This window comes from Heterodontus francisci, chromosome 18 (assembly GCF_036365525.1).
Source record: "Heterodontus francisci isolate sHetFra1 chromosome 18, sHetFra1.hap1, whole genome shotgun sequence".
NCBI lineage: Eukaryota > Metazoa > Chordata > Chondrichthyes > Heterodontiformes > Heterodontidae > Heterodontus > Heterodontus francisci.
This window is the reverse complement of record NC_090388.1, coordinates 78215216-78230436: the sequence shown is the minus strand read 5'-3', so window position 1 is coordinate 78230436 and position 15221 is coordinate 78215216. Positions and strand designations below refer to the sequence as shown.

The window sequence follows — 15221 nt, the reverse complement described above, 5'->3', positions numbered from 1 at the left end:
GGATCAGGCTGAGCTGTTGTGCCTTACAATGATGAATTGCCCACCCACTCTTGCTGTCAAGTATCAAACCTGAAGAATGGCAAATTTGGGTAAGTTACTGGAGATTGGTTATTGCCAACGGAATTCAGTTCAGGAAGACTTAGGACCCTCTGGGGAGAGATGGTGGTGGGCGGAGGGGAAGCTGAAGGGTAGTGTGATTAAAAAGATCAGTTTCCAGTCCACTATTAAGAGTGTTTCCTTTACTTTTTTACAGTAGATTGTCAAAGCAGAGGAAGGACATCATCAGCTGTGTCACAGTTCATGACTCGCCAGACTCGGACTCTTCAAGCAACAACAGCCCATATGCTGTGCGACAGCAGCACACCATCAGCAGCAGCACCGCATACAATTCAGCCAAAGGACGGTCAGATAGCCACTACAGTGGCAACCCACGCACCATCATTGTCCCACCTCTCAAGACACAGTCTAGTGACACCATGGCAGGGTGTGACCGCCTTGTGTCAGGTTTGCCTTCAGTCCCTCTTTGTATCCTTCGCAAGTGTCTCAGTCCTTCCTAGAAGATCCCAGATCACTAGCGCCACCTCCCAATCCCTGACTTGGCAGACAAGTCTCCCAATGCATTGCCATGATTGGAGGAGTGCAGTCAGGAGCTGACATTGATGCTTCTGGTTGCTCATGAGTAAGCAGTAAGGTGTATCCTTGTGTTTTAGAACGTACTCAATATCTCACTTGGTTCAGAGTTAGTTGCACTGATGACCTTTTTTGTCCAAGTCCTACCCCACCACCTTTTTGTCCCCTCCTGTCTTGAGAACGCTGCATCTTCTGATTTAACTGCACCAAGTGTTTACTCTTCATGATGAATCAAGCAAGGAGGCATCGACAGGTATCTCAGCCAAGGTGTCTCCTGTTCTAACGCAATATCCACATATGTTCACTTCATCCAGGGGTTATAGATAGCGATTGGGTGCAAAAAGCCTGCTGTCGTACCCCTTCGCCCACAGAGGGGCAGTTTAGCCAGATGAAATCTGCTAAATAAGCATAGATCAGGAATGCAACCTGGTCCCTAATACATGCAGCCTTTTTCATTTTCATAGTGTGGGGGTGGGGGGCATTATTTGGAGCTGTAAACCACTGCCCCCCGAAACAGATTTTTGCAGTTTTATTTATCACTGGAGTAGGTGTTATGAACTTGAGAGACACTTTGGACCCAAGATAGATAAATTAGAGTGTTTTCTAAATGATGAACTGGAGCAGCTTTCAAAAGGAAATTGGATAAATACTTGAAAAGGGAAAGTTTTCTAGACTATGGGGGTAGAATGGGACATGGGACTAATTGGATAGCTCTTTCAAAGAGCCAGCACAGGCATAATGGGCTAAATGGCCTCGTTCTGCACTGTAAGATTCTACGAAAAGTATTTGAAAACAGAAAAAGAAAGATTATCATTTTGTAGTTACTTCCACTGCCTCTGGTCTATTGATCTAGAAATGTCCCTCACCAACTGCAAGTAACCTTTGCAGCTATGAGTTTTTCTGGCTTTAAAAGGACGTACCTCACCTTAGCTGATAAAATAATACATTGTCCTTTACTTAGTCAGTCATGATAAACAAGTATTGTCTGATCTACAGTGAGCAGTGCCACAGGGGGCGGTAACAACTAGTAGTGGTACAAACTGCTTGATGCATAAATCATGCTCCTAAACCTGAGGGGAGATATGATTGAGGTATACAAAATTATGAGGGGCATTGATAGGTTAGATGGGAAGAAACGTTTTCCCTTAGCGGAGGGGTCAATAACCAGGGGGCATAGATTTAAGGTAAGGGGCAGGAGGTTTAGAGGAGATTTGAGGAAAAAAAATTTCCACCAGAGGGTGGTTGGAATCTGGTACGCACTGCCTGAAGTGGTGGTAGAGGCAGGAACCCTCACAACATTTAAGAAGTATTTAGATGAGCACTTGAAATGCCATAGCATACAAGGCTACGGGCCAAGTGCTGGAAAATGGGATTAGAATAGTTAGGTGCTTGATGGCCGGCACAGATACGATGGGCCGAAGGGCCTGTTTCTGTGCTATATAACTCTATGATTCTAACTGTATGACTCTATGACTCTAAACCAAACTCCGATGGGCTCGTCTTAAGCCGTTAGCCTTTCGCTGTCCTATTTTACAGTGATCGGTCCCCATTTCACGAAACTCCAGCCAATCCCAGAGTGATTTCAAAAGTTGCCTAGCCAACTTTATCTTTTTAGTTAGACTTCGGACCATAGACTTTACCAATTGGCATTAATCAATTTATTTTGAACAGATTAATGACAGTCAGAAAAATAAAAATATATAAAAATTAAAGTTCATAAATTTTTGATTGACTAAAATTGCAGTTAAAATTAAAAAAGGTATTAAAACTGTTTTTTTTAAATATAAAGCATAATTTTTGATGAATGGGGAGTGAGGCGACCTGGCCTTTCTTCTCCAGAGCCCAGGGTGGTTTCCAACCAGCACCACTGCCCCAAATAAATGCTGGATTAACTGTTAACTCCTTCCAGTCCAGCTGTGGTATTTCTTCTGCTTACATGCTCTTTCTAATTTTTCAGGCACACAGGGGCACAATTCGTTGGGCCACAAGACCAAAAACTCCAGCACAACAACATCCAGTATAACCCACTCTTCAGCGAGTTACTCGGGGTTATCATCCTACCGGCAACAGAGGTCTACAGCCCATTCCTTTCAACAGCAACCCCTCAATCTCAGTCAGGTACCCAAACGCATGCCTGTACATTCATTCAAAGTCAGCCAGGGTACTTGTTGCTGATCCATGACAGCCTGCTCCTCATCTACATCCTTGCACATTTGATCCCTGTCCACTCACTCCCGATCCCTGTCCACTCACTCCCGATCTCTGCCCGTTGGCTCCTGATCTCTGCCCACTTGCTCCTGATTGAGTGTAACTGTGAAGATAAGGTCAAGTGTGCCTGCGATCCGTCCTGGTGGGAGTAGAGTATTGAGGGTGGCTGGGTTCCCTCCAGTTGTGAATGCAGAATGGAGTGTGGATAGGATTCCTCCTGATGTGAGGAGAGGATCGAGTGCACCTTAGGATTTCCTCTAATCAATGTTATTGGGGGGTAAAGGTGGTGACTGAAATATAGTAGTAATGTTTCTGGAACTGAATGCGTTAGATAATTCAACATGTTTCTCTCAACATCAGTTAACAATGTATTTGTCCTTTAGGCTCCGCAACACGTGACAGGAATCCAGGAGCGGAGTGGTAACCATGGACATCGAAGGCAACAGGCGTACATTACACCGACCATTGCTCAGGCCCCCTACTCATTCCCACACCGAAGTCCTTCACACACTACCTTGCATCCTCACCTGGCAGCAGCCCACCTACCAGGGCAGCCTCACCTGTACACCTATGCCACACCTGCTGCCCTGGGGCCCACAGGCACAGTGGCTCATCTTGTGGCATCGCAGGGCTCTGCCAGGCACACCTATGCCACCCATCCTGGAGGGATAGTCCACCAAGTGCCCGTCGGCATGGGGCCAAGGGTACTGCCATCTCCCACCATCCACCCAAGTCAGTACCAAGCCCAATTTGCCCACCAGACATACATCAACGCTTCGCCAGCCTCAGCTGTCTACACCGGATACCCACTGAGCCCAACCAAGGTCAACCAGTACCCCTATCTTTAAGACAGGAGATTATCACAACCTTGTTTTGAATTAAAACAAGCAACAACTCGTCTCACACTTGAGAAGGTACTTGAGAAATGAGCTGGAAGGAAGAGTGCTCGGTCATGGAATGAAAAATGCAAATCCTTTTATCAGAAGTTTATTTTAAAAAATCACCAAATTTTGAAAGCCTGACAATTGACCTGTGGCCTGTGCCGAAGACATTCAAAGGGGAGTTAAGCAACGGATGGTTGGGAGATATTTGATCTCTGAAATATTTTAAGGACCTGCGACCTTGGGACCCTGGAAGCTACTCTGAGAGTTTGGTCGAAGTTTTATTGATGAAGTTCAAGTAAATGAACTATGGTTGTTGACTTTCCCAATTTTAGTTTTTATTTTTTTTTTTGGAAAAATAAAGAGCTGCTCCCCCTTTCTTAAATCAAACCCTCCTTGTGAAGGTAGAGGTTGCCAGGGCCCATTTTAGAATGTAGAGAGACGAGGAAAGCTTCATTCAATGATACGATACCAATAGATATTACTCGTGATTGCACAACTGTGAATCAACCTAGCTCTGTTCTTAAGGCATGTTAGTTGTGACTGTCCTGAGCTCCACTGTGTGGGTGTGTGTGTGTGCTGATTTTACTGTCTGTGGTTTCTTCAGCAGAGAGCTTCCTGTCATGTTTCGAACATATTCCCTTGTAGTGCCTTACAGAAAAGGGTGAGAGTTCCTCCAGGCTTCCAACAGATCTAATGGAGGTGCTGTTAATGCTGAGGCATGATGATTCCAGGTGGAAGAAGGACTGGCTGTAAGAGACTGTGGGGGATGTAGAGGGAGACACGCAGTCGCTTTAGTTTGCTTGCCCCATCCTCTCTTGTGGTTGCCGCTCCACAGGTGTTCACAGCTCACCGTTCCCTCTCCCAGGTGGCCAGCCAATCTAGGCAGAAGAGCATAAAGTCTCAAGCAAAAAAGTGCCATTTGATCCATCAAACCTGCAAGGCTACAAATAGTCTGTGTATAATTATTGTAACATAGACATCTCCCCCTCCCCGTGTCTGCCCATTGATCTGCCAATATTAGGAACACCACCCTCCCTGAAAACAATATCAAGTCTTGCCATTAAACTATCAGTGTCCCTTCTCTCTTAAATGTGTCAATTGCCATTGAATCAACTACTTTCTTCAGTCAGTGTTGGCAGGCAGTTAAATCATGGAAGGCATTACAGTGCCACTGATCCTGTCCTTAACAAAAATGTGCACTGGGGGAAGGCAAAAAAGACAGAAAAAGGGAGACTGCTGTACTGCACAATATTCCAAGGTAATTCAAATGTATGGTGTGCAGGTGCTTTAGTTTACATGCAGTTGTTACTGTCTGGTGCCACCATCAAAACAAGTCAATTTCAGTCCACCAGATGTCTCTGCTTGTTTTTTCTCAGAAGAAAATGTTTCCTCCGTAACGGCATCAAAATATCATTTTAATATTGCCCACCTTTTTCAATGTAGTAAGGAAAAAGCTGCCCGCTTTCCTTTAGGCGACACAACGTTGGACTGTTTTCTGCCATCTGAATATGATATAACATATAGTCCAGCACACAAACTGGACACTTTTTTTCTGCCAATTTTCTCCCCTGTTCTCACAATTCCTTGAAATCGAGATACAGTTCATGCTGATCTAATTGAATAGTGCAACAAGCTTGAGGGGCTGAATGGCCTCCTCCTGTCCCTTTCCTAAAGGCACTTATTTGCGGGTGCCTTCTGGTACCCTTTTGGAACCTGAGAGTGAGCATCAGTCGGCTGTTCCACCCCAGAGGGCATCACAGCTGAACCCAATCCTTTCCACATGTGCTTGCATCTTGCAGGATGTGTTGGATGATGACTAGGAGAGACCTGGCCGGAAGCAGGTTCAAACTATCCTCACCTTTCTCACTCAGGATCACTGAGGCCAACTACGGCTCCTCTTTACTGTCACCATAGCTGAGTTCAGCACAGTCCATTGATCGAAGCTGGGACCATCCGAAGCAGTGCAGCTTAACAGCTCACTGACCTGATCAAATGAGACATGAGGGAAATGGAACAGAGAATTTAAGAATGGATCTACAGTACCAGTGATTTTGACTGACCCTGACCCATGCCAATTCTGTGCTGTAAGTTTGACTGCCGCCTGGTGGTGAAAAGCATTGTGTTTTTTGGGCAGAAAGGCAGGTTGAGTATTTGAACTGGTGCAATGTCACAACCAACTTAGGCTTCTTCTCCTTGAAATTATTTTCAGGAAAATGAATGTTTTAAAAGCAGAAAGTAACAATAATGAACAGAATCTCCTTGCTCACTACACAAATTTGTGACTGGCATTTTTGAAAAACATTTTGATTTTCCCTTGTCAGGTGTGACACTTAAACAACTGTCTTCACGTTTCGCGGCTATTTTAAACTTTTTGAATTAGTGTTTGTTTTTTCTCTCTCGGTTCATTCGTTTTCTTTCTGCTGACAACCAACTCTGCACGCTTCAGTGGGAACCACTTAATTTCTTTCTTTCAACTTCATTTCAGGTTGTGCTGTGTATGTGTTTTTTGAGCAGTGTTGTCCAATAGAAATCGCTGACTAGCCAAGATCCCAGAGCCACATAGTTTTATCCACAAGCACTCATTTACACATACTCACACAATACAGGTAAATGAACTTCAGATATGTATATTTACTGAACAAACATCAAACATCTACCACCATTCAGTAACTAAGGAAGTAAAACGCATGATCAATAAACATTCGCAGTCTCTACTTTTCATCACCATTTACCAGAAAATACAAAGAAATGTTAGTCCACATCCATACACCATGTATGAGTATTGAGGTCACATGTGCAATGACAATTATTTTTTGATTTATTAATCCAAAATGCAATTAGCCACATCTGTATTCCCATTTAGCCACATCTGAAGGCCCAATTAGCCACATGTAGCTAGTGGCTATTGGATTGGGCAACAGTGCATTAGCGCAGGTAACTAGTAGAAAATAGAAGGTGTGGCGATTGCATTTTCTACACAGAGATTGCTGCCTTGTCTGAGTTGTGTAATCGAATAGTCGTTGGGTTGTTATAGGTTGACGTAAGCTGTGTCAGCTGTTTTAAGTGGGGTTAAATGGCTGGTCCTGGAATAAATTGGTCCATTTCCACGGGCTGGATTATTATATAATGACACCCGTGTTCGCTGTGTGTACGGAAGACTGGGCCTTGTACTTGGCCTGGCAGAAACCAGCTGCAACTCAGTCAAAGAGGAGAGTTGGCTATGGGTGAGAGTGAGGAGGTGGAGGGAAGAATAAGTCACACACCTACACAGAAACAAAATGGCTCTTGTCACCAAAGAAACCACATTTTATTGCATTATATGTGCTTTGCTACCCTGTGAAGATTTCTTTACCCTGTTAGGAGGAGGGAGCCGGAACTTGTTCCTCTTCATGTGTAACTAACTCTTACTTCTCAACTTTATTTTCTTCATTAGGTGGAAATTTCTTAAAGGTTTAATGGTTACTGGCATTGCTGCTATTTTGATGTATTTAAACATTCGAGTGAGTCCGTATCTGTTCTGTATGTATATACATATATTTATATATAAAAAAGGAGAAAAAATTGTTGCTAATCATTAAATCCAGGAAGGGGCACAAAATCTACTGATTACCAGGAAATGTCTGCACAGTTTAATTAATTCACACAGGAATCAATTTTATTCTATTTAATGCATTTATACATGTACCTTTGAACGATGTATTGAGATGCAAGTATTTGTGAACTCAACATCAACAAGAAGCCCCTCTTTCCCGCCTCACCACCACCCATCACACTCCCCCCACCCCCCCCCCCCCCAAATCTGGAAACCATTGGGTGGGTGCAGGGCTGAAGTAGGAGGTCAGCGTTGACTTTGAGAGGATGAACTAATTACAAGTATGCAAGTTTTTAATCAGAGAACCATGCGTGGCTAGAATTTCTGGGTAGCCTGAAGTCCATCTGGTGTCTGACATTGTTCCATGGCAGCTCCTTTCTTTTGGTACCTTGCTGCATGTTACAGTTTGGTTGTTTAAAATGAACTTCTCCATCAAGTAAAAATGCCATGGCAAAGATGCATTTCTGTGCATTTTAACAATTTGGCTGGAAGTACTTTTGTCTTGGAAGCCCTTCAATGTATATTGGCAGTAGAGCGCAAGGCTCTTAAAAAAAGAAGGCAGGTTTCAAATACACATCAGAAAGCTGCAACAATTCACTGATGCCCAGCATAGAGTGGAGTCAGAGCTACAACACCAGCATTCAGTCTCCCACATAGGCCCCCTCCGAGCATGCATTGGGAACATTGCTCTGTAAAACTGAAATGGGCCCATATTGGAGGTGCTATCACATGTAAAGAGTTATGTGGGGTGGAGGTGAGAAGCATTAGGGTTGCCAACCCTCCAGAACTGTCCTGGAGTTTCCAGGAAATAAAGATCAATCTCCCAAACACTGCTGTGAACAACCCAGGAGTAAAATCATAGGGGCATTAAAAAATGGTGTACTTTTACAATTTCTTCTTTTAGTTATAAAGCATTGAGATGGGGGGAAAATGGCTGTTTGACCAGACTGTTGGAGGTGGAAGTTCATTTGCGGAAACCCCCAGGAACATGACCAATCAAGGTTGGCAGCCCCAGAGAAGCACTGGGGCAAATCTGGGATTTGGAGAGAGGGAGAAATAAGCATTGTCAAATATTTGGGGGTTTTATCCCCATCATTCCACCACCCTCCCACCTCTCTCCACTGGTTACACCCATGTCCTTGTGAGCGTTGGCATATATAGTGGAACTGGGTCTAAAAAGACTTCAGCATTGCCAGAAACATGTCTAACTTTTGGGGGGATGCATTTGATCTTTACACACTACATTTCAGGTTTTCTTTTTAGGTGCTAGCTTGCAGAAATTACTGTGCAGTTTTATGGTTCTTAATATGTGCTGGAACATATTCAGGACTGATGCTAAATTTATAGGAGGATTTTCTGTTACACAGACTAATCCAACCTGAAGAAGATTTTAAAAGTAGGGAATGGTGATTGATTTAATGCTTGCATTGTCAGCTGGTTGTTTCTCCATTAAGCCTCAAAAACAGGCTGCCCTTAAATATGTCATTGTGGATGGATACAGGAGCGTGATGGCAGGGCTTTCACGCCATGAATGTTGTCAGTTCTTTATTCTCCCCTCCCCTCTACACCTGAGTCCTTATTCCCATGCAGTTTTACATGATCCCTTGCTCAAGTGGCCAATCTGAACTCGTGAACCTCAACGATGAATATGCACAGGACACCCAATGGGATGGATAATGATTAGCAACAGGGACTTGATAAGCCTAAATGCAGCGCCCTAAACATTGGTCTGGCTCAACTCACCCACTCAGCACAGATCTTGAACTTTCCCGCTCCCTGATTGAACTCACTGAGCCAACGGGGAAGGGTACTGGAGAAATTTAATAAATGCTTTAACCTTGCTTGGTGGCACTTGTATGCTTTCTATAGTATATACCAACTCCAGCTATGAATTAGAAGGAAAGTGATGTTGGTAACTTGTACAGTTACATCTGAGCTGATGAGGGAAAGGATAAGAGTGGGGGATTTAAAAAGTAGTGGGAAGGAGTCCAGTGATGAGTTTGGAGAAGGGTTGAGGTTGCTATGTCAATGAAGCAGGATAATAGCATTGTGCACAATTCACAAGAAGGAATAACGAGAGCTACGGTGGGTTATGATGTAGTTGGTATATATTATAAAAGCAAAATACTGCGGATGCTGGAAATCTGAAATAAAAACAAAGTGCTGGAAAAACTCAGCAGGTCTGGCAGCATCTGTGGAGAGAGTAGAAGAGTTAACGTTTCAGGTCAGTGACCCTTCTTCAGAACTGGCAAATTATATCTGCCAGTTCTGAAGAAGGGTCACTGACCTGAAACGTTAACTCTGCTTGTCTCTCCACAGATGCTGCCAGACCTGCTGAGTTTTTCCAGCACTTTCTGTTTTTATTATGGTATATATTATAGTTGCACTTAAAATGCCTCCAAGTGAGAGAAAGTTTTAAAAAGTCCATGATTTGGTAATTGTTTTAAGGGGTAAAATGTATAAGAGCCAACCTACCCGAAATGACGTGCCCAACCTACCCTCCATGCCCTGCCCTGCCCATTGCATTGCTTTGCCCACACTACCCTGCCCTACCCACACTACCCTGCCTATACTGACCATCCCACACTATGACGTCCACGCTCATCACCACCTTCTCAAGAGCAATTAGGAATGGGCAACAAATACTGGTCTTGCCAGCAATGCTCGTATCCCATGAAAGGATAGAAAAATCACTGACCTGCCCTGCCAATATCGTCAAGCTTTGCCTACATTGTCCTGCCTTGCTAACCCTGCACTGTTCAAACTACCCTGGCCATATGCATACTGCTGTCCATACCACACTGTCCTGTCCTGCCCATGCCATCCTACCCGAACCAACTTTCACTGTCTTGCCTTACTCACAATGCTAAACCACAGCTGACAAGTTGATTGAAGAGCAATGCCCAAGACATCCTGGGAGATAACCAAACACGAGCTAGAGTTTGCCACCCTACCAGCCAAGGATAGAAAGAATCAGGAAAAGATGCAAACCGAAAGTAAAAACGCTAAATAAGTTACACTGCACAGCTTAAATCTCCTGCCACAAAAATATTTATACATTATACTTGATGACCTGGTGAACACCCAATAATTCAACCCTCCAATATTGACATGGGTGTGATTCATTCTAAATTTCCTAACCAACGGCTGCTTGGAATTAAAAGCCTTCAGATGTCGACATCTGGGAAGAACCAGCCCCACCCCGCATACCCACCACCCACCCCCACTGATGTGACTTTCCAGGAATCTCACTTCAGATTGAATTGAGAGAAGGTGGGAAAAAGGGATCTCTGGTCAGTATGGGGCACATTTATTGCATTTCCATAAACTTGGATGGTACCCACCTCCCAGTGCCCAATCTCTGCTGCAAGTTTTAGCTTCCCTCTCCAAGATATCTTTGGCGATTTTTTAAAATTAGAATTCTATCTCATTCTCGTTCAGCGTCAAGCTCTGGTAATCTGCGTTAAACTCTCTGTAGGTTTGTGTTTCAAAGTGCTACTCTATGTTTTTCTTTGTGTACTGTCTTTTTTGCTCTGTAATTTGTTGTCTTTTAAGGTGGGGGTGCGGTTGGGGGGGAAGGAGTGAGATGTTGTAGGAATATATGTACAATGTAGAAACTTATATCTTTGCCCCCAGTTCTAGGTATGGTTACGAGAATGTTTATTTTACCGAATTGTCGAGTGTTTAAAAAAATACAAAATTCAGCCAGAAATTCAGTCGTAGCTACTAAACGCTTGTGTTTTTCTCATGCTGTTGTGAGCTCACTCTTAACTGTTTCAGTTGTAGGAGGAATGAGTGGAAATTTTATGGTCTCATCTTGAAACTAATATTAGAAGCATTGTAAATTAAAAGATTTTAATGAAAAATATAGAGTATATAATTATTTTAACTGTTACTACTAACTGTAGGGAGAAAAGGGGGTCTATTGTCGTGAACTGTTTAGCTTGTAGTTCACTGGTTGTTGATCATTTTTTCGGTCTCCAAGGTGAATCTGCTTATCTCCTAATCAGAATATATACACTCACATATGCATATTGTATATGTGTGGAAATGTAATCATAAACTGTCTTGGATTTACATTAAACTGTTTTAAGTCACTGCAGAACCAGTCTGTATATGTGCCTACCTGCCAGTTTATGTCACTACACACTATTTACATGCATTCTGCCATTCGTGACGAACCCCGGCTATCTTCTGTCTGTCTCGCCAGGGCTCAAACCCATGCTTAGGCGCTTGTCTGAAAAGAAGCTCTTGGGGCTTGGCCTTAATGGAAGTTGTAAAACAGATGAACCTAAAACAGATGATCAGATTATTTATCTGTTCTGTTTGTGTGACCTTGCCATGCGCAAATTAACAGTCGTGTTTCCTATATTGCACCAGTGACTACACTTCAAAAGTACTTCACATTGCCTTGAAAGTAGTTTGGAACACTTTGAAGCCATGAAAAGCACGATATAAATGCCCATTTTTCTGTTTCTTTCTTTCTGTAAGTGAGTACAAATTGGCAGCAAGATGAGAGCCCACTGCTGGGAGATTGGAACCAAGCTAGTCCTCTCTGGTAGACTCAGAAATTTAGGCTGGAATTTACGGTGGCCAGTTGGGAGCTGGCCTCCGATGTAAAAGTCAGTGGCGAACCCACTTCTGCCTCGCCTGGGGATCCGTTCCATATTTTACAGGTCCCCAGGCTTTAATTGTTCCGAGGTGGGATTTCCACCCGCTTAGGGGAGGAAGTCCTGCCTCATTGAGCTGCTGGCCAATCAGCGGGCCAGCAGCTCTTAGTCCCAGCAGCGCCACCAGGAGCAGTGGCCACTGCGGTGACTGCAGCCCAGCCGAAGATGGCAGAAGATGTGGAGCCGGGAAGAAAGGTAAGTTTTGGTTGCCTCGCCAGGGTAATCGGTCGTGTTCAGGTGAGGCAAGGGTGGTCGGTTCCGGGGAAGGGAGGCGGGTTGGGTGCTGGGGGTGGTTGGGTGTAGTGGGGGCGGCCCACCATCAGGCACCCTGTTTCTCCACCCCCTCCCTCCATCGGGCACCCTGTTTATTGCACCCACCCCCCGCCCTATGTAAAGGGTGGCGGAGCTGGGAGCACATCAGGAAAATTTCCCAGAGCCTCCCGCTCCATTTTAAGCCACCCCCCCCACCCCGTATCCATCCTGCTCGTCGGGATGTCGTAAAATTCCGGCCTTAATATCAGAACCAGATATGCCCTCAATACTCGAGAGCACTGCTGACAATCAACCAGTCAGTATGGATCGTTAATAGAATCTGGAGGGATACATCTGTCAAATGGACTTGTGGTTCTTCCCACTTTGCTGCAGATTATCCTGAAAGTCAATTCAGGTAAGTGGTCCTAGCAGTGACAAACTGTCCAGTGTTTTCTGGAAACTAGCATGATTTTAGCTGATTAAAGACCTGCTTGACTATTGCGCACACATGGGAGGTGGCCCCAAAGACTTGGCTTTTACTAACCTTCACTCAGGTTCACTGGGAGCATTTGGGAAGAGTCTCCCTAAAAAGTGTGTGTGTATACGTCATAGCAGTTAAAAAGAAATCGATTTCATGTCACTGGGTTTGGAGACATAATGATACATTTCTCTGTTTGTCAAACACCCAGCTATCTCACACTCTCTGCCCCTCTCAATTCCTCTGTCTCCCTTCCTCTCTTTCTTTCTCCTTTTCTCCCTCTCTGTCTGTCTATCTCTCTGTCTCATTCTCTCTGTCAAAATAAACCTTGCCAAAATGAGGGAATTTATAATGACGGGTTTGCTGAATGAATGTTTCTTTGCATTTACATGTGGAAAAATCCAGAACACTGGTGAGTGGCAAGCTCACATGTGTTCCCCTGGTGATTCAGATTGTTCAATAATTTAATTTTGCATGTTAACATTTTTGAAATAGTTTTCTAATCACTAATACTTGCTCCACATCCTCTAGAACATCTACTTCCTCACTTCCAGTATCATTTGTAAAAACCAAAGCAAAATATTTGTTTAGCATCTCTGCCATCACTTCATACTCCATAATTAGATGGTATGCTTCATCCCTGAGTCATCTTATTCCCCCTCCTTAACTATTTATTTACTTTTTATATGATTATAGAATTCCTTATTATTTCCTGTTAAATGCTCTGGTAGGGTGGAATCTTAAGAACTTTAAAAGTAATCACGGGTTAGGATCATTCCATGTCCTGACCCTGCACTTGATGGCAGTGTTCCCACCCCAAGATCTTCCTGCAGGAGGCCACGTAAGAGTCCAATCAAAGAGCCTGCAGCCTTAGACGGATGGCAGCCCCACCACTAGAGGTGGGAACTGCCACTGTAAGAGGGAGACGGTGAGGGTGCCTCAAGATGGATAAGGTCTCAAGTTTTTAAAAATTAACTGTAGCCACAGCTGACAGTCCACTACTGCAGAGGGGAAATCCACAGGATGGCCTCTGGCTACAGCTGTTACCAGCTGTTCCTGCTGCCCTGATGGGGGCTAAGTACAGGAGGCCTCATAGGACCCCTGCCAGCTGCAGGCAAGTCGCCTCAAGGCACCTGCTACGCTTTGGCCTCAGCAAGGGGGCCCATCTGCCACAAGGAAGATCCCAGCAGCGTCCCCAATCAGCCCACAAATGGGCACTTCGTTATTCAAATTCACTACTCGCAACTGCCAGAGGGTAGCCATTGCCAGTGATCACCCGCCTCCGGCAAGATCTCCCATTTCAAAATTTCCTCCCGGTCCTGCCTTCAAGACCACATCCAAGAGACCAAAAAGATTCCACCTGTAGTCATTTTCACATTCTCTTTCGGCTCTTCTAATTGCCCCTCTTATCTCCTTTTAGGAAATATATTTATTTTGTACTCAATCCATCTCATATTGAAGATTTCCCACTGCTGATAGAACTCTCACCTCTGACTTAAAAGGTTGTGGGTTCATGGGATTAGCATCCTTGAAAGTTGATAAATCACCAGGGCCGGATGAAATGTAGCAAAAGAAGCAAGAGAGGAAATAGCAGAAGGTCTAACCATCATTTTCCATCTTCACTGGATACAGGTGTGGTGCCGGAGGATTGGAGAACTGCCAACGTTGTACCTCTGTTTAAAAAGAGAGCAAAGGATAGACCGAAAAATTACAGGCCAGTCAGTCTAACCGCAGTAGGTGGCAATTTATTGGGATCTATTCTGAGAGACAGTGTAAACTGTCACTTAGGCACAGGATAATCAAGGATAGTCAGCATGGATTTGTTAAGGGAAGATCTTGTTTGACTAACTTGATCGAATTTTTTGAAGAAGTAACAAGGAAGATAGATGCGGGTAATGCAGTTGATGGGATCTACATGGATTTTAGCAAGGCTTTCGACAAGGTCCCACATGGCAGACTAGTTAAAAAAATTAAATCCCATGGGATCCAGGGAAATGCAGCAAGGTGGATACAAAATTGGGTCAGTGGTAGGAAACAAAGGGTAATTGTTGATGGGTATTTTAGCGACTGGAGGGCTGTTTCCAGTGTTGTTCCGCAGTGCTCAGTACTTGGTCCCCTCCTTTTTGTGGTATTTATTAACAATTTGGACATAAATATAGGGGGCATGATCAAGAAGTTTGCAGTTGACACAAAGATTGGCCGTGTGGTAGTTAGCGAGGAGGATAGCTGTAGGCCTCAGGAAGATATTGATGGTCTGGTCAGATGGGCAGAAAAGTGGCAAATGGAATTCAACCTGGAGAAGTGTGAGATATTGCATATGGGGAGGTCAAACAAGGCAAAGGAATACACGAATAATGGGAAAATACTGAGAAGCGTAGAGGAATTGAGGGACCTTGGAGTGAATGTCCACAGATCCCTGAAGGTAGCAGGACAGGTTGATAAGGTGGTTAAGAAGGCAGATGGAATCCTTTCCTTTATTAGCCGAGGTATAGAATATAAGAGCAGGG

General features: G+C 44.1%; 1 protein-coding gene across 1 annotated transcript in view; it reads left to right on the top strand.

Annotated features, from left to right (window-relative positions):
* The window catches only part of hipk2 (homeodomain interacting protein kinase 2), a 270628-nt gene extending 263823 nt beyond the window's left edge, over window positions 1-6805 (top strand). The window contains 3 exon segments of the mRNA XM_068051058.1: window positions 254-504; window positions 2588-2748; window positions 3222-6805. Of these exon segments, the coding sequence (XP_067907159.1) occupies window positions 254-504; window positions 2588-2748; window positions 3222-3686 (877 nt within the window). The 3' untranslated portion in view covers window positions 3687-6805.
* The last annotated feature ends 8416 nt before the right edge of the window (window positions 6806-15221 follow it).